Source organism: Lates calcarifer, linkage group LG3 (genome assembly GCF_001640805.2).
Source record: "Lates calcarifer isolate ASB-BC8 linkage group LG3, TLL_Latcal_v3, whole genome shotgun sequence".
In the NCBI taxonomy this organism is placed as follows: domain Eukaryota; kingdom Metazoa; phylum Chordata; class Actinopteri; family Centropomidae; genus Lates; species Lates calcarifer.
The window spans coordinates 19,804,632-19,823,492 of record NC_066835.1 but is presented as its reverse complement, the minus strand read 5'-3'; the positions used below and the strand labels follow the sequence as shown (position 1 = coordinate 19,823,492).

General features: G+C 40.1%; 3 protein-coding genes across 6 annotated transcripts in view; 1 reads left to right on the top strand and 2 right to left on the bottom strand.

Annotated features, from left to right (window-relative positions):
* The window catches only part of LOC108881900 (class I histocompatibility antigen, F10 alpha chain), a 272,592-nt gene that overhangs the window by 61,607 nt on the left and 192,124 nt on the right, over positions 1-18,861 (bottom strand). The gene's annotated exons all lie outside the window — the stretch shown is intronic.
* flot1a (flotillin 1a) lies at positions 339-7,922 on the bottom strand. The gene is made up of 13 exons (XM_018674118.2): positions 7,758-7,922; positions 7,204-7,267; positions 6,882-6,957; positions 6,287-6,377; positions 5,853-5,996; positions 5,641-5,760; positions 5,451-5,546; positions 5,066-5,218; positions 4,786-4,967; positions 4,310-4,355; positions 4,076-4,213; positions 3,716-3,880; positions 339-3,294 (listed from the first exon to the last, which is right to left on the bottom strand). The coding sequence occupies exons 2-13, from the start codon at positions 7,244-7,246 to the stop codon at positions 3,274-3,276; spliced, it is 1,275 nt and encodes a 424-aa protein (XP_018529634.1). The 5' UTR covers positions 7,247-7,267; positions 7,758-7,922; the 3' UTR covers positions 339-3,273.
* LOC108881914 (tubulin beta chain) lies at positions 8,649-18,202 on the top strand. Its single transcript, XM_018674123.2, has 5 exons — positions 8,649-8,819; positions 13,681-13,789; positions 14,868-14,978; positions 15,263-15,507; positions 15,640-18,202. The coding sequence occupies exons 1-5, from the start codon at positions 8,763-8,765 to the stop codon at positions 16,450-16,452; spliced, it is 1,335 nt and encodes a 444-aa protein (XP_018529639.1). The 5' UTR covers positions 8,649-8,762; the 3' UTR covers positions 16,453-18,202.

The window sequence follows — 18,861 nt, the reverse complement described above, 5'->3', positions numbered from 1 at the left end:
ACTCTGATCGAGCCGCTTAAAAAACAAAATTCTTAGACAGATCAATAAAAAGAAAATATTTGGAGAGAAGTGTTTTATTAGGACCCCAACATGCATGCAAGCTCTGTTGGTGTCCCCATACTAATTATTATTATGCATATCCAACTGCAAATCAATACAACTTGCCCACCCACCCAAACAAAAAGAAAAGAAATGGAATTTAAAAAATGCAACACCAAAAACTTGCACAAATCAGATATCCAAACAGAAAATAATACATGTAAGGAAAAGTAAGACTAATACAAAGACTACAGGATGAAATTATTCTGTTTTCAGAAACAATAAAGAGCAAAAGCAGCTTCTCTTCTCTTCTTTGCAATTTAATGACAAGTATATTGTGTACATGATTGCAGAGTAACATTTTCCTCGAAACTCAAATTTCCTGAAGTGCACAGACTAATTCAAATGCAACAAAGTGGTAGCTTCTATTTTGGCAGAACTTCACCAGCAAACTACAGGGAGTTGAAATAACATAGAAAACTCTACAAAGCTGACTCTGGCTTTAACACATTTATAATGAAACACTGTGACAGCTGTTAGTAAGAGTTAGTAGAATTGTTATTGGTGACTTGTGACGCAAACAATGCTACAGTGATACTGTATTGATATCAAATATATACTGTATAAATACATCTATATCTATATATAGTGTCACTTCAGAGTATCATTACATATAAGACATTCAATCACAGAAGCACAAACATTACATCTCCCTCTCTATAGCTAACCAATAGGTAATCCCCTCCTGCTTTGGTGACCCCACAGTGAAGCAGCATGAAGCATCCTGACTGAAAACACAAGCATTTGCAAGACTGACTTACAGTTAAACATGTGACAGGTATTGATGCCTGTATAATAACAGTAGTGTTCATCTTCAAATAAATAAAATTTACCTTTAGAAAGCCATTTGAATACATTTGGCTGTAACCAGCAGTGCAGAGAAGTCACAAACAAATAGTGAGGCGTTCAGGGCTGGGTATCATGGAGGAAAAAGTAAGGACCATTCTTGGTTAAATTTATTGCTGTCATACAGCTCAGTCAAACTAAATCAGGCATCTGATTCATTTTCATAACACAAATGACACCTAAGGAAAGCAAACATGTTTTCACTTGTTTGAATTTATACTGAAATATAACTGTGAAACATGATTTAATACCCAGCCCCACAGGTTATGGTGAGGTAGAGGGTGACGGTGTGATAACGTTATGATACAAGCACTGACTCTAAAATGAGAAGTGACTAAAATACAAAGTACATTTTTCTCTATTTCTGACCACCAGTCACCACCTATCATTCCTGATCAAGAGGATCAAATCCTTAACAACCCTTTCCCTGAAGTACAAGCAGAAACCACTGACAGTTTGTGATCTAACTTTTTAGCATCTTATTCCTTTCTCTTCTCATTAGACCTTCATTAACAAAAACTATAACAATACACAGTTCAACATTTCAATACAATTATCTCATAATTTCACTGTGGTATTCCCATTGCTACAGTAAGAGGGTTAAAGCTATACTTCACACCACATCTACCTTTAGTTCCACAAGCCACAGCTTTATGAGAGCTGCTACATAACCAGCCATAATAACACAAAAGGCACCACTTTACTTAAGGAATACATCTAGTATATATCACTGGGTGGAAGGATGGCAAAGTTTCAAGGGAACCTGAACCAGAAGGATCCAGGTTCAAGCTCCTGTTTGGACCTCGATGTTTAATTCCTGTCAGTTTTGCAGCTGACCCTGAACTTTGACCTTTTGTTGAGGATGGGCAGCAACACAAAAATGTACCCATGGTGGTCATCACATCATTAGATACAAAATGTTGATGCATTATAAATTTCAGTTCTGCAGTTCAGCATATCATCATAGTTCACATCATCATGATTTGTAATTTAAGAGCTTTACATTCTCTTGTAACATGCAATTTTACATTTACAGTAACTGTACTGCACAGGTCTTCTCTGTACAGATGTACAGCAAGGTTACCAGTAAACTGAATTTCCTGAATTACTGCCATTGCATTTAAAGTGACCATTACAGTGCTTTGAAGAAATAAATAAAAATATTAATTATGTTAGTGTTTTGTAAAGAGGCTAAAGATGATGGAATATAGTACTGAAGATTGGTTAGTGTAAGTAAACATGCATCACATTTTTCTTACTTTTTCATAAAGTCACAGATAAAAGTGTGATATAGGGCTGCTGCATATGTATTCAATGCATGAGATTATATTATACTGGTATGCCTTAAGCAAAGGGTCCTAAAAAATGTTTTTCAAAACACCTAAAAAAGGTAACACTGACTCAGCAGAATAAGACTAGAGGAAATCAGTAGATATCACAGATGGAAAACAGAAATATATAAAATAGAAACAATGACAGATTTAAAAAATACAGTACATAATAATAATAATAATGTCACACAGATTTACAGGTGGTATCATAATTTAGATGACCTGTAAGTCTGCATGATCATCCTAAACTCTCTTCATAAAGTAAATATGAATTCTGTCAGAAATACATGATGAGAAAAGAGTGACAGCGAAAACTACAGGCTGCGGTTTTGGTTAAGTATTAGACTACTGTGTGTAATGTTGGTAGCATTAGTAAATGACATATTTGAGTGCATGTTTGTATTAAAAGTTTCATGTTAAGATGCACTTAAGGTTTGGCAGCAAGGCAGCGCACACAGGCAGAGACACTGAAGGTAAAGAGACACATGAAGACTTTCTTATTAGTGTGACACAAACACACAAACTGTGACATAGTGTAGAAAGAAGAAGGTAGGAAAAGACATGAGACTGTTAAGACTGGGGAATGTAAAAAAAAAAAGGATACACAGAGACTACAGTTACATTTGTTGCCTAAAATAAATTTTAAAATCTGATCATATCAGTGTAAATCAAGTCACAGGTGTGGATTTAATGAAGTAATGTGTAGTAGGTATTATAATTTGAATACATTATAAATACAAATAATTTAAAATAACAACTGTAACTGTAGCCTTAGCCCAGACAGAGCTGGTAATCAGGGCCCCAAAAGAAATGGAAAAAATGAAAATTGTCATAACACGGAAACATCACGACGAGATGTCGACAGAGGCAGGTAGAGATGATGTAAGAGTGGTACAGGTGGAGGAAAGAGGCTGTGTTAGCAGACTCATGCAAAGAGTCCAGGCAGATAATGAGACAGGTGGAGAGTGGATCTGCCTGGTCACCAGTTTGATTCTCTTCAGCCTGTACGAGAGGACACCTGCAGAAAGGAGGGATTAGAGAGAAAGAAAGGTCGATTAATCTTTTATTTATATTATATACACTGAATTAACAGTAACAAACCACAGAAAACAATCACTCAGCTCTGCAGTGCCTTTTAGTGCAGCAGCTTATTATTCTGGTTTCATGGCACATTTACAGTGTGGTTTAGTCTCCCTGGTCTGACATATCAGTTAAATCAACTTTAAACTGTGATTATTTATCAGGCCTGTGTGTCTTTCATCTTGTGTTGGAGTTATTCTGATCTCTAGTGGCCAAAACACTGGATTAATGCAGCTCTGATATACATTCCAGTGTCATGAGGCATTTTATAGACACAAATCAGCAGAAAGGAGACACCATTACAACAACGACACATTAAAGATCTGCAGCCCATGAATGTGTGCGTATGAAAGAGTCACCTGGGAGATGTTGACTCCGGTCAGTTTCTCCACCGTCTCAGGGAGGCGGGTCATGATGTCCAGCACCTCTCCGGACAGTTTGGCAGCGCCCACCTCTCCGTTGCCACTGGACACCATGGTAACTTTCTTGGCCTCACACAGAGGCTTGCTGATCTCTTCTGCCATCTGGTGGAAGACACCAAAAACGTTATAAACTTTTTCATAAGCAAAACATTAAGAATATGAAGCAACTCTGGAAAACTTAGAGAAGACAGTGAAGAGGCAGTTTTAAATAAATATACCATAAATGATTCAAACTATAAGCTAAGCAGTTGTTTGTATATAAGATATAAATGGACTGTAAAGCATGTTGACTCTCACCAGAGGCAGTTTCTCCAGCAGCATGTCCACCATGGCTCCATCCTTGTACTGCTGGAAGGCCTCTGCCTTCTTTGACATCTGCTCTGCCTCTGCACGACCTCTGGCCTCCACTGCAAAAGCCTCAGCCTCACCTTTAATCTGAAGGAAAGAAAAAGATGAGACCTCTCCTCACTAGAGACTTCATAAATTAAAGACAGCTGAGTTGGGATTCTGCTGTGGTGATTTGAAACTCACCCTGATGGACTCAGCTTCGGCTTCTGCCTCCATGATCAACTTAAGACTAGACAGAGAGAAAGAAGTGCAGAGTCAGACAGAGAACCGGCAGACAGCTCAGTTGGCTGACAGATCCAGTTTCAAACAGTCAATGAATCATCATCAAACATCTGAGTGGACTGCATCTGGCTCTGTAGGATCTATCAGATATAAAACATCTGTCATAGTAGATTATATCGTTAACAATACTACAGCATATGCCTTCTTATACCTTGTTTTACCATAGGTCTCCTTATCTATGTTGTTAACATAAAAAGGATGAAAACTGATCTTTACTTCAAAAACTTAATTTAATTAAACAACAGTGATTCTGGGGAAACATCAAAAGAGAAGATGTACTGCTAACACATGGGGCTGAAACTGAAAGACCTCCTGTCTACTCCCAACATCATCCTCCTGCTGCTGTAAGTGTAAGTGAGAATGAACCTGCGACTCACCGCTGAGCCTCAGCCAGTTTCTCCAGGCGGTACCGCTCAGCCTCTGCAGGTTTCTTCACCTTGGCCTCCAGCTCTTTCTCCCTGCGGGTGATCTCCTGCTCCTGCAGTGTGATCTGCTGCGTCCGCTCCACCACCTGGACCTGCATCTTCTCCTCCTCAATGCGCTGCTTGGTCTTCGCCACCTGGTAAAGGAAGAATAAATTAAAGGTTAATCGCATCATGTAAGATGACAAAAAGCCTGACATTACTCTAAAAGTATCCCGTTGTTATTTACTCTTACCTGCAGCTGGTAGGCCATCTCTGACTCAGCCTTCTTAGTGTTGACCTCAATGTCGTAAGCTGCCTTCTTCAGCTCGTAGTCCCTCTGGGCCTTTGCCATGTCGATCTCGTTCTTGTACTGAGCTGAAACTTTCTCCTGCATTGCATGGGCTTCCTGCAGAGAGAGAGGGAGAGAGACACAGAGTGAGACAGACAAAGGAAGAGAGAGAGGAAGAGGGGAAATAGGGATCAATGGGAATAACTCTTGAGAATAAGATGAAGGATGAAGCTGAGGCTAAAAATACAGACCAGAGTTTAGACAAATATCACTGGTGACTCAGCAAAAGAGACTGAAAACTCTGTAGACAGACTTCTATAAAGAAGAAGAACAAAGCGGTATATCTCACCCTGATCACAGCATCTCTCTTGTTCTGGGCCTCTCCGATGCGAGCGTCTTTCTGAACCTGGGCTGTACGAGCCTTTCCCAGTGACTGCAGGTAATCCTGAGCAGAGGGAAAACACAGGATCATACGTTTTCATTCAGGTTCATCGCCACCTCTGAAAACCTGGAACCCACCACAGTGTTTTCGGCAGTACCTGGTCGTCGTGAACATCTTTGAGCGTGTAGCTGACCACGCTGATGCCCATGTTGACCAGGTCAGAGGAAGCCACCTTAAAAACCTGCTCTGAGAACTTCTTCCGGTCTTTGTAGATCTCCTGTCAGAGGGAGAGGTTTGCTGTGACGTGGGAATCCTTAACAGCAACATAATACATTTAAAATTCATGAACAGTATTTTTCTCAAAGTCACCTCAACAGTCAAGTGGGCGATGATGGCCCGCTGGTGCCCCTCCAGCGTCTCCAAGGCGATCTGTGCGATTTCTGGTTCTGACTTCCCCATGAACATCTGGCAGGCTGCAGCCAGCATCTGTTTATTCTGACCCTGGATCTTCACCTGTAGGAAACAGCAGCTTGTTTATGATTTGCAGCAGCTGGTTTTGTATGTAAATACACTGATATTAAAAATACATCATATAAGATGCCTGAACCTACCCGAGAAAAAACACAGCTATATCCATATTACACAGTTTAACAGTGTTTAGACGGCACCTGATGATTGTTTTCCTGCTGATGACTCACACAAACTATATGTCCTTTAGTCTACACCTGCTCCTCTGAGCTAAACCTCCTCCTGCTTCACCGGTGGAGCTGCATGTTGTTTCCTCTGCAGTGATGCACACTGACCTGAGCTATTCCTGTGACAGAGATGGGCACACCGTGGCGAGTGTAGACTTTATCGCTCTTCACGTTCAGAGTCAGAGTGTTCAGGGAAATCCTGCAGATAGGTAGGGTAAGAAATATAAAGGAACAGATATGTATTGATTGATTAGAACTTGCTCTAATGGTATACATTACAGAGTAGTGATTTCCGCTTTGTATTTGTTGTGCAATTGCAAGCAGGAGGAGCAGCATGTATATTTTAAGATGCAGTTGTGTCCTGGACTGGCCTTTTTGAAGGTTAATATGTTAAATTTGACAGAGAGATAGAAATAAAACTGCTCTGATGAAGTGGTTTATGTACAGCAAAAATTAAATGATTAGACATAATAGATATATGCTACTAATCATTTTTATTTGGTCAGTCATACAGGCACTATAATGGCAAAAATGTTAATCAAATTCATATGATTAACTCTAGTGTCAAGATATTCTATCCATTTTCAGATTATCTGTTGTACATCTTATAAACACCAAAAGCCAAAAATTGAAATTGAGCTCAATCTGTAAACAAAAGTGGATGGCAGAGTGTTTAGACAGACAGATACAGATGTTTCCCTACCTCTGTAACTGCTGAACACATGGGATGACAAACACTCGGCCTCCAGCTATCATCATTGGAGGAGAACGGCAGAAACCTGGGAGAGATCAGACATGAAGCAGGGCCTCAAATCAGAGTCCAGACATGATCAAGGTCTAGTGATAATTTGTACTTTAACAAATTTCCATCACACATATTCAACCAAAAACTGGTCAAGCAGCATAGACAGTAATTTTTATTTTTGTAATCACTGCTTAAAAATGGTGACAGGATGAAAAATTATCATCTAAAGTCTTAAATACTCTATGGATATTAGATAAACCTGATGTGGCCATCATTTTACCTGATACTACCATAGCCTCGTTGGGACCACAGGTGTAGAACATGTTTGCTGCTCCTTCTTCAGACTGAAATCAAACAAACCAAAAAAAAGTAGAGGGATAAAAACTAAGCAGCCACCATCATAGTTCCTCGTTACAAACACTCATTCATTTCATAAATGCATTGTTTGGCATTAATGTGGCATCTACTATATCAACATTAATCTTTTTATTTTCATTTATAAGATCACCAAAAATAGTACGCTTTCTGTGATATGACTCATATAATTAAAAGAGAGGAAGAGGAGGAACCAGAGACCAGACCATCGCTAAATCTAATTTACACGAATGTTGCGCAGTAAAGTCCACAAGAAAACCCATTAGAATAACAGGAAAAACCCACTAATTACAGCCACTTAACAGGAAGTATTAATGCATTTGAAAGCGATATAACGGTACTATTTGCAAAATGCTAGCGGTTAGCTGTCTATCCATGAACACAATCCATTTAAAACACACATTTGTATTGATAACGTGAATGTAAGCGGATAGAGGTGTAATACAGCCACACACTTACCTGTTCGTATATAAATGAGGTGGTTTTGGTGAAAGAGTATTGTTTTGGTGTTTGTGGGTTAAAATGAAATGTAGTGAAACGTAATTTTATCCCCGGTGATGGTTATTCCCGTCAGACTCCAGCTGATGCGGGCAGTAAACACAACACGGACACAACACTGCAGCTCAGCGGCTTCTTTAGAGCACGCCCATCGTTCAGACTGTGTGCGTGCGCCATCTAGTGACGCGGTGGGGAACTGCAACTGATAAACCTCAAGTTACACTGGATTCAATGCTTTCCTCCTTATCTATCTATCTATCTATCTATCTATCTATCTATCTATCTATCTATCTATTTATCTATCTATGTACTTGCACTTTACTTGGTTATTTCCATTTTCTGCCACTTTATACTACAGTACTCTACTACAGTTCAGAGGTAAATGCAGTACTTTTTACTGCAAGTTTACTATATTTTAGCTGCACATTCAGGTTAATGATTTAAAAGGATTCTAATTAAAATGGGCTGCAGTGTTTTATTTTTAGTTCTTCATGTATGTATGATGCTAATACTTATGCACTTTTAGTGAAGGAAAGTTTTGAATACATGACTTTTAATTGTAACAGAGTATTTCTACAAGCACGTTACTTGAGTACTTGAGTAAATACTAAGTTATTTCCCACCACTTTTCTCTATTTTGCATTGTCTCATCTAGGTTAATAGAGCTCCAACGGGGCAGTGATGACAATGCACGGCACTCCCTCTCTTCTTCCGGTCCTTGCATTTGCTACAAGAAAACCCCTTAGAATGGAAGCTATATCTATCCAGCCAATCAGCGCCGGGGCCACAGCCACAGCAGCCAATCATAAACGTGAACGGCGTCCCAAAACTTTCTCCCCGCCTGCAGGAGTCGCAGCTGCGCACCCAGCCTGCAGAGTGTCTGTCAGTCCGTCTGTGGTCGGTCAGTAGGTCAGCTTCTCCGCTTCATCTGCAACATTTTACTTCCACTAACAACCACCAGCAGTCATGAGGGAGATTGTGCACATCCAGGCCGGCCAGTGCGGGAACCAGATTGGTGCAAAGGTAAGAACAAGTTCAGATGAGTATCTTTATTGTTGTCAATCAGCACTTTATTCTAGTCTTTACCAGTTTTGTTAAGTATTTCATTATTAAAATTTTGGAGACCTTTCTTTTGTTTCGTGCTTTGACAGTTTCAGAAAAATAATAAAATAGATAGAAAAAATCAACTGCTTCTCCTTCATCATCTTACTGAACATTTTTTTTGTTCAATGATATAACAGGACCAGAACCTGTAGCTCTATTGTTTAAACTCCAGCCCTCTTTTTCCAAAGACTCTTACAATTAATCTGTTCATCTTTCACTAGTTTATTAGTAGAGAACTACATATTGAAAAAAAGAAAAGGAAGAAAAAAAGAAAAAGAAATTCACCACAGTCCTGGTCAGAGGATTGTCCATAGGTCCTAATGGGATAAAAGTTTGTTTTTCTTTCTCTATTTGCATCAAATCCACTTGTTTTCAGTGCCAGCAACCTTTAATCAAAGGAAATTGATATATTTTGTACTTGTATAACAGATTTTACGAGGCTCCTGCACAGATCTAGTGAAAATCTGACTTAATCCTGTTGTAACAGTGGATAAGAAAATGTTATATGTCGTATAAGATTGATACAAGTGCCAGACAGAAACAATAAATCACTGTGGAAACTTACTAAGTACCCAAACACACTAGTATCCCACCACTCTGTATAAACAAGTTTGCATTTGAATTACACAGAAAAGTGAGGAACACAGTGGAGCAGAAAAAAGCTACAGGGGTTGATAAAAGCACTATAATGGATTCTTGTAATGACTGTATTTCTGGTAAATGACCATAACTCATTTCTATTAACCATGAGTATCATAATATCTCTGCATATGATTAACATTTGTAACTGTTGACAAAACTCAGGTCATTGATCCATGATTAATGAAGCTGGCCAGACTTGAGCAGACGCTCAGGGCCAGCTGCTGTCTTGGCTGCCTGGTGAGCTGGACTCTTTGTCACTGAGAAAAGAGCGAGGAAAAAAAAAAGACAAGAGAAGAGGGTGGAAAGAAAAGAGAAATTTGCTGAGGCAGAGGAGAAGAACGCAGCAGGAGGGGGTAAAGGGGGGCGAAAGATAACAAGTGGCTCAGTGTCTGCTCTGAAAGCACAGATGAGGTCATTTAAATAGCTGCCTTTCCAGTCAGTGTATCACATGCACACACCCCAGGGCCCCCAAACCACCAGCGACCCTGAAAACCCTGTTTACACAGTTTGTGAAGTGAATATCTGTGTTTTCTGTTTATCAGCATTTTTGCTGTATCACTTTAAAAGTCCTCTGTCGCTTAAACAGAGCTGCAATGATTAATGCAGAGCTGCAGATTAATTAGTTTGTCAATCAACAGAGAATTAATCTGCAGCTATTTTGGCAATCGATTCATTGTTTCAGTCATTTTTTGGCAGAAGTGCCAGATTTTTTTTCTGTTTCAATTTCTCTAATCTGAATATTTGATGGGATTTTTTGTCATATATGATAATCAATTAAATTTATTTATTTATATTTACGATGTGGGCAAAACAAGACATTTTAAGACGTCTTCACAGATACAAATGATTATTGATCAATCAAAATCAGTGTAACAGTGTATTAGCTGTATTGGACAACTTGTTGTGTTAGTAATCTAATACCAAAGAAAACATTTGTTCATATTTCAATATAGCAGATGATTGTGTTGTGTGTTGTCCATTATACATTTCTTGAAAGGGTTTATCATGGACATGCTGGAGGCCATTTTCATATTCTATGGGCTTGGAAAGAGATTTTTGGTATAAAGGTCGACTCGTCTTTGGTGACATTATACCAGGACGCCCTTTCTTTTTGCCTGAACATGCAACAGAAACATCATTTACATATTAAGAAAAGGAGCTTTAACATTGATTTATTTGCAACTGGAAAATAATCTGAACGTCTGAAGAGTTTGAAAGGATATGCAGCCTCATTTTTAAAGTCATGCTCATGTGTTTGGCCCACTACACACTCACCCAGATGAATTGCTCTGGGGGGTGAAACAACAGGCGTGGCAGTAACATATGGGGTGACTCAGACTCCACTGCTCAATGGCCCTGATCAGCGAAGACGAGTGTATTTACAGAGGACTTAGCGAGGCTGAGGTCATCCTCAATTCACAGTGGATTAACTCTGCCTGAATTCACCCACCCAGAGTTCCAGCTAAAATCTGCTCCGTCTGTTCTGTTGCTGAATAACTTCTCATAGATATGAATCTGTGAAAAATTATACAGTCAGAGAGAAGTTTCAGCACTTAGTAACTTATTTTTTATTTGTAAATTTGGCTTCAGAAATGTTAATGTTATTGTTCTACACGTCTTAGTCATTTTGTAAAAGTTGTCATTGTTCAGTGTTGATTATAATTTCAGTTCCTTGTTCAGTAAAATGTTCTAGGTCAAGATATTTTTTCCCAAAATGGCTTGACTAAACTCAACATCTTGTTTCCATGGTGATCACAGTGGGTGGGAGTGAATTCAGGGACAGCCAAAGATGGTGAGGTGACCGTAGTGAGGATTAAAAAATGAGATTTTCTCTCCCACCAGTTTCTCTCTTTCCCTCTCCGGCAGACACATACAGCCGCAGAGACGTGCCAGCCTCCCTGATTATCTCTCCCTCTTTCTCTTAAACACACTCATGCAGACACTGGCACGGATTAGGGTCAGTTGACTGAGCTGGTGTGACAGTCTGTGCTCTCGTCTTAACTGAGTTTGGCGTTAATGTCTCAGCCTGTAGAAACGAGGCCGACTCACTCCTCTGAGAAAGCTCTGCTCTTACTGACCCCCAGACTTCAAATGGTACAAGGAGTTTTCAGGAAGTCTGCAGGTCCTCAAAAATCTTAAAAATCCTTGAGCTCAGTTAAAGGCTCTTATATTTATTTATTCATTTTTGCCTGCTGTTGAATGTCAGTTTTAACCTTTGGCTGCTGGGAGACGGTTGCTAGGAATCTCATCAACTCATTACAAGTCTCAATTTTAGCAAAAGTTAAATTAAGAAACGAATTATTTATTTTTTAAAAACTGTTTAAGACATCTATCAGTTCTCTAGCTCTTATAGTATAAGGCCCCTGAGCATAGACAACAACACAGCTACGTCCTTTTGAGTCATTGTGAGTCATTTTGTGTCTCTGTAGTCATTCTGAGTGTGTGTGTGTGTGTGTGTGTGGTAACTTTGAGTCTCTTTGGGATAGTTTGGTCTTTCGTCTTTACTCTCCTTGTCTTTTCTGTGGCCTCTGTGACTCTCAAACAAGAAATATTTCTCACTTTATACAGAGGCGTATACATGATGTTCAGTAACTCATATGGGTCCAAGTCACATGAGTTGATTATTTGTGTTAATGGGAATTGTTGTTATATATATATGTATATACAGTACTGATAAACATGTGATACAGATATATTTATATGTGATAAGAGAACAGTTTTAATTTAGTGAACTCTGCAAAACCTTGAGTTTTAGTGCTTTTAAGTTGTAACCAAAGTGTGTGTTAATGTGTGTGATTCCCTGAACGAGCTGGAAAAATCCAGGTGGAGATAATTACACAGCATCCTCCCTTCCCATAAAGCTTCGTAAAAAAAGGATTTTTATCTCAAAAGTGGAGCTAAAATTACAAAGTCATGGTGAAGACAGGAACATCCTGTGACCTTTAACTAAGTTAAACCAGATCAGCCTGTTTGCCAAAAGACTTTTCTGCCCACATGTGGGTTTTCTGTCATAAAGCAAACTGAATATTTTCATGTTTTGTGACTGTTAGTTGGACTGACAGACATGTCAGCTGGACTTTCTCCCCTATTTTCCAACATTTTTATACAAAGTGACTAATCCCTTAATCGAGGAAGTAATCACCAGATTAGTCCATAATGAAAATGATTGTTAGCTGTAGCCCCTGTATGCTATTCTCTGCTTCTTTTGTGACACATTTGTCAGAGCTTTTGTTGTCTTGTCCTGGTCTCAAACCTTTGAAATTCTCTTGGTTTTGTTTCCTGGTCATTTTCAATCAAGAGCAGAAACAAAACATCTCCATGAGACTTGTATATGATTAGCACTGTGTCGTTTTTAGTCAACTTTTTACTACACATCTGTGGTTCATTTGTAAAATTAGTTGTGTCCCCTCTAATTTCAAATGGCCTTTGGGTCAGAAAGAACAAATCGGAGTTGCGACTGGATGTTTCACCACATGATCCAATGTGTGTGCAGCCATGAGATGCAGCATGTAATCACCATGATAATCGATGAATACTGACATGAAGATGATAGTTCATTGGAAAGTGACCGTTTCTTTAACCATATTCAAAGAAAGGAAACAGCTGTGTTACAGAACATGTTATTTGTAGGTGATCTTGTGACTGTAAAAGGTAAACAGACGCCAGCATGTCCCTGGGAAGCGCAGGGCACAGAGGAGCGATTGTAAACCACACTCTGTTTTCCCCACAGTAAATTGGCCTGCAGTTATGGCCTTAACAAGAATGAAAAGACACCTCTCTCTTAGACATGTACCCAGGGTTGTGACTGAATAACTTCACTGAATAGACAGCATTTTATTCAGATTAAGGCTGCAAGATGCTACAGGTTTCAGGCCCAGTGACTGTTTTTAAATGTTGTGACTTGAATACAAACATTAAAAGATCAGATTTTATCAGTTTTAGTTAAATTAAATGTCAATAATACAGAGTGAGGAGACCGTAATTGAGTGTCTAATAAACTGACCTTTATCTGTGTGTGACTGCTGTGTGTTCTGCATGACTTGAATTCAATACAGCAGTCACACACAGTTAATAGTGTTTACCAACGTACACAGGGTCTGTATTTACGATGCCTTGGTCTGTGTGTGTGTTTGTTTAGTTCTGGGAGGTGATCAGTGACGAGCACGGCATCGACCCGACAGGAACCTACCATGGAGACAGTGACTTACAGCTGGACAGGATCAGTGTGTACTACAATGAAGCCACTGGTAAGTACATCTAGACATACACTGAGGTTGATGCTCGATAAAATGAAGTGAGACCCCTTTTTACATGTACTATATAAAATATGAGAAGCCTAAATACAGATAATCAACTGCTATGTGTAGTTTTATAATGCTTGACTCCATCTAGTGGCCATTTGAGGTACTACATCACTGCACCAGCTGTTAATACTAAACTGAATCAGAGCTTTTCATTTTACTAAACTGAAGCACATGTTGTTAAATTCTTGTCAATACTCTTTAATTATTTCCAACAACAATATATTCAATATTTCAAGGTTTTCAGTAAGTAAAGTAGTGTAGTTCAGCTTTAACACATAGAAAGTCAGGCTTGAGACTATTAAAGACAACACTAAATACTGCATGTTGTAGCATCGCAGAGATGGAGCCAGACAGCCTAAAATTTCTAGTATCAGTCCTGTGTGTAAAATAACTTTTCTGTCCAGTTTAGCTTTATTTCTAATTCCTTTTGCCTTTCTAACACCTTGTTTCCTGTGGGTTCACATGGGTCCAAGTCACCTGAACTCATTAACTGTATTACCAGGTGTTATTGTTATATACAGCTGTGAAGTTCACGTACTTAATGAATAATGGTAGGCCTTCTTGTTGGCCATGAAAATGCATTGAATTGCATTTCTGCCCAGTATTAAAAAGGTCATAGAAGATCTTTCTTTTACTTGAAACTTTTAACCAGCTAGAAACATCCAGGTGGAGATAATTACTATAAAGAGCATCAGCTTCCCATAAAGAAAGATGACTGATCAAAAACACTCAAATTACAAAGTCATGTTGAAGACTTGAGAACATCCTGTGACCTTTAATTAAGAAACCAGATTAGCCTGTTTGCCAAAATTATTTTCTGATGTTGTTTAAAGACTCTTCTGCCCACAGGAAGCAGCATGTCGAAACCAAAGTGTAAATTACTGTCTCTGAAACAGCAGTGAGATCTCATCCAGAAAACTCTAGACCCGTTCTTTTTTTTCTGTTTTTGTTCCTTTGCTATAAAAATATAATGTAATGTCTGACATGTTGTGTTGATCTCTGTGTATCCCTGTGTGTGCAGGTGGGAAGTATGTGCCCAGAGCCATCCTAGTTGACCTGGAGCCAGGCACCATGGACTCAGTCCGCTCTGGACCCTTTGGGCAAATCTTCAGACCTGACAACTTTGTCTTTGGTAAGAGCACACCCATGTTTAATGTTTCCCACAGGAGGTCAGAGGTCAGGGTGGGAGATCGTAAAGTTTAACAACTACCAAGGACACTCAGAAGCCTGCTGAGTGACCCTGATGAAGACCACACGCTGAAACACTGCTGATCTTACAGTAAAGTTGTTCTTTATCCAACAAGTGCTGGAGTTTGGGCTCCAGCTGAAGGATGAACTGTGGGTGTCCCTTTTGCCCTGTCTTGTGGTTTTAGTTGTTAAGCAGGAAAGAAATAACACCACTTTTATTTTTCTCAGGTCAAAGTGGAGCAGGAAACAACTGGGCCAAAGGTCACTACACAGAGGGAGCAGAGCTGGTGGACTCAGTCCTGGACGTGGTGAGGAAAGAGGCTGAGAGCTGTGAGTGCCTGCAGGGTTTCCAGCTCACACACTCCCTGGGAGGAGGCACCGGCTCCGGCATGGGCACCCTGCTCATCAGCAAGATCAGAGAGGAGTACCCAGACCGCATCATGAACACCTTCAGCGTGGTGCCCTCTCCTAAGGTAACACATAAGAAATATTGTCCAATAGGTCTGAAGGTTTTCTGGTGACCTTGAGCTCCATCACACATTTCCTGTGTGTATAGATTATAGGTGATCTATATCGGTACTGATGTTCCCTCTCTCTGTGTTCAGGTGTCAGACACAGTGGTTGAGCCGTACAACGCCACGCTGTCGGTCCACCAGCTGGTAGAAAACACAGATGAGACCTACTGCATTGACAACGAAGCCCTTTATGACATTTGCTTCCGCACTCTCAAACTCACCACGCCCACCTATGGAGACCTCAACCACCTGGTCTCAGCCACCATGAGCGGCGTGACCACCTGCCTGCGTTTCCCCGGCCAGCTCAACGCCGACCTGAGGAAACTAGCTGTCAACATGGTGCCCTTCCCCCGTCTCCACTTCTTCATGCCCGGCTTTGCCCCTCTGACCAGCCGAGGCAGCCAGCAGTACCGCGCCCTGACGGTGCCCGAGCTCACCCAGCAGGTGTTTGATGCCAAAAACATGATGGCGGCTTGCGACCCCCGTCACGGTCGCTACCTGACGGTGGCTGCCGTGTTCCGTGGCCGCATGTCCATGAAGGAGGTGGATGAACAGATGCTGAACGTCCAGAACAAGAACAGCAGCTACTTTGTGGAGTGGATCCCAAACAACGTCAAGACGGCTGTCTGCGACATCCCGCCACGCGGCCTCAAGATGGCCGTCACCTTCATTGGCAACAGCACAGCCATCCAGGAGCTGTTCAAACGTATCTCTGAGCAGTTCACCGCCATGTTCCGCCGCAAGGCCTTCCTCCACTGGTACACCGGCGAGGGCATGGACGAGATGGAGTTCACCGAGGCAGAGAGCAACATGAACGACCTGGTGTCCGAGTACCAGCAGTATCAGGACGCCACGGCCGAGGAGGAGGGAGAGTTTGAGGAAGAGGTGGAGGAGGATGCCTAAAAAAAGTAACAAAAATGATGTAACATGAGCTGAAGAGAAACAGTTCATAACCAAAATGAAAAAAAAAACTGTAAAAAAAAAAGAAAAAGAAAAAAGAAAAAATATTGTGATATGAAATGAAGGAATGTAGCAGAACAGATGGAGGGCTGGTTAGAGAAGCATGAGGGTTTGAATTGGTTAAAGGAGAGACAAGAAAGAAAGATGAACGTAGGCAGAGAAGGAGGAACGGGAAGGAAAATTATGTGACCAAATTAATGTGCCATGGTTTACAGTTTAATTGTGACGCCATGTAGGCTGGTTTTACCAAGACTGGCCTCCCAAAATCCTTTTATACAAAGTCCTCGTCTTGTAGCAGATGTACAATTCAGAAGCACTTGTCACACTTCACTTTCATCACATAGGATTATCGCCTACTGTTTTCTGTGTAGTAAAAAAACAAGGAAGAATTCATTAGTAATCGGCTTTATACTGTATAGTTAATTCTACTATAAATGTCATGTTAAATGGTTCAATTACAGATTTAAATCAAATATTGCACTTACTTTCATTCACACTACATGCAAACAACTTTATTGTGACATTACGTCTTGTATGAGAAAAAAGTATTTTACATTATTTGGAAAAAATCATCTCTGTGCTTCTTCATAGACAGAGAATATGAAATATGAAATCATGCCATCATCAGTGTTAACTGATTTTATCAGTGTTCATTCCCTCTGTCAGTATTCAAGATCCACTCTCAGAGATAAATGTGAATTGTGGCAGCAGGTGAGACACCTCTGTCAGTATTATTATCCCTCATCAGGGTCTGTGCTCTAATTCATCAACACAGTTTTACTGCTTTTATCACATCCTTTTAAAGACTTGGGATCAGATAAGAGACAATGTTGTGGGACAGGATTTTCTCACTTGAACTGTAACGTTATTGATTTTATTCAGGAAACACAAAATTGAAAATAAATGTCAAAGATTTAAGAAAGAGTGACATTTCTAAAAATGTTATTTTTTCCCCTGATGCAACATGTATTACATAATTTTACAGATTCTGCAAGTTGTCAATCAAAGCAAAAGTCTGTTTCATTAAATCCCTGACAAACAAATTAACTTTACTAAGATAGACTGCCACAGTTTTAATGTAACTGCAGCAGTAGAAGGATTTTTCTCAGACGCCAGCCAACGTCGTGAGGAGGATCACACACTGCAGAAGCCAAGAGCCCAGGTCAGGTCATGGAAAGCATGTTAGCCTTAGCTTGATCTGTTTCCATATTTTGATTTTCACTCTTCGTGCCCAAAAATGTTTAGTTTTACAGCTCAACTTCTCCTGCGTCTATATTTGATTATACACCAAGTCGCTTTTAACACTCAAACAATTATTACGGCTTCATGAAACACATTTCAACAATTAAACGCCTGAGTGCTTTTACTTTTGGAAGACAAAGTAAAAACACCACTTGGAGGTTTTATATTTCATCTAATAAAATGTTTTGTCCTCTGAAGAAGTGCACAATTTAACATTCTGCCGAATGTTTACACTCTGAGCCACGACAGTATGCATTCAAATCACACAGAGGTCATTTGTGTTCAGTATTTGAACCTCAACCATGTTGTCTTTACTGTATGTCTGTGAATGTCTCTGTGTGCTTTACTGTTTGTTAGCACCTTTTTTAATTCCTGTGCAGCAGTTTCATTTGGGATTCCACTGACTGTGAAACTTTTGGGAGAAATAAAAAGGCATTTTAAGAAGAAAAAACATTGCACTGTCAGTTATTGCCGCAGCTTTTAGTGTGTTTAATGTTTTTCAATTTGAGCTTCCAGTTGCAGTGTGAAGGCAAGCGTCCAAACATGCTGAGTTTACTGTCATAGAAAACACTGAGAGGCTGGATCTGTAACAGCTGGTGGTAGGAACACAGGCGGAGAGGATCCAAGCAGAGATACAGGCAGGCTGGTGCAGTGAGGGAACTTGGACCAGGACTACAGACGGATGGATGGACAAGCAGGCAGGTACAGACAACAGGTCACTACAAACATGCAGCCAGGGAAACACACGGATATAAACAGATAATGCGACAGCTGACTGGGAAAAAGAGCTGGCATTAATCCCAGGGAGCAGATGAGGGAAATGAGGAACAGGTGTGTGAAAGGCAGGGAAGCTCAGGTGATTGAGAAGAATAGGAGACAGGTGAGCAGGTGGAGCTGGCGGTGAGTTTACTGGAATCTGGGGGAGTCTGAGGACATCTGGTGGACAGACGGAGAGTGGCAGGAGATGAAGGCCAAAAAACAAAAAGAAAACAAAAACAGGGCAGAGGGAGAAATCGTGACAACAGCAGATGGTATTTATTTAAATGATAACACTTTTAATTTTGTGTAAATTATCTAATCAATGAATCAAACAGTCACTTCTGATACATT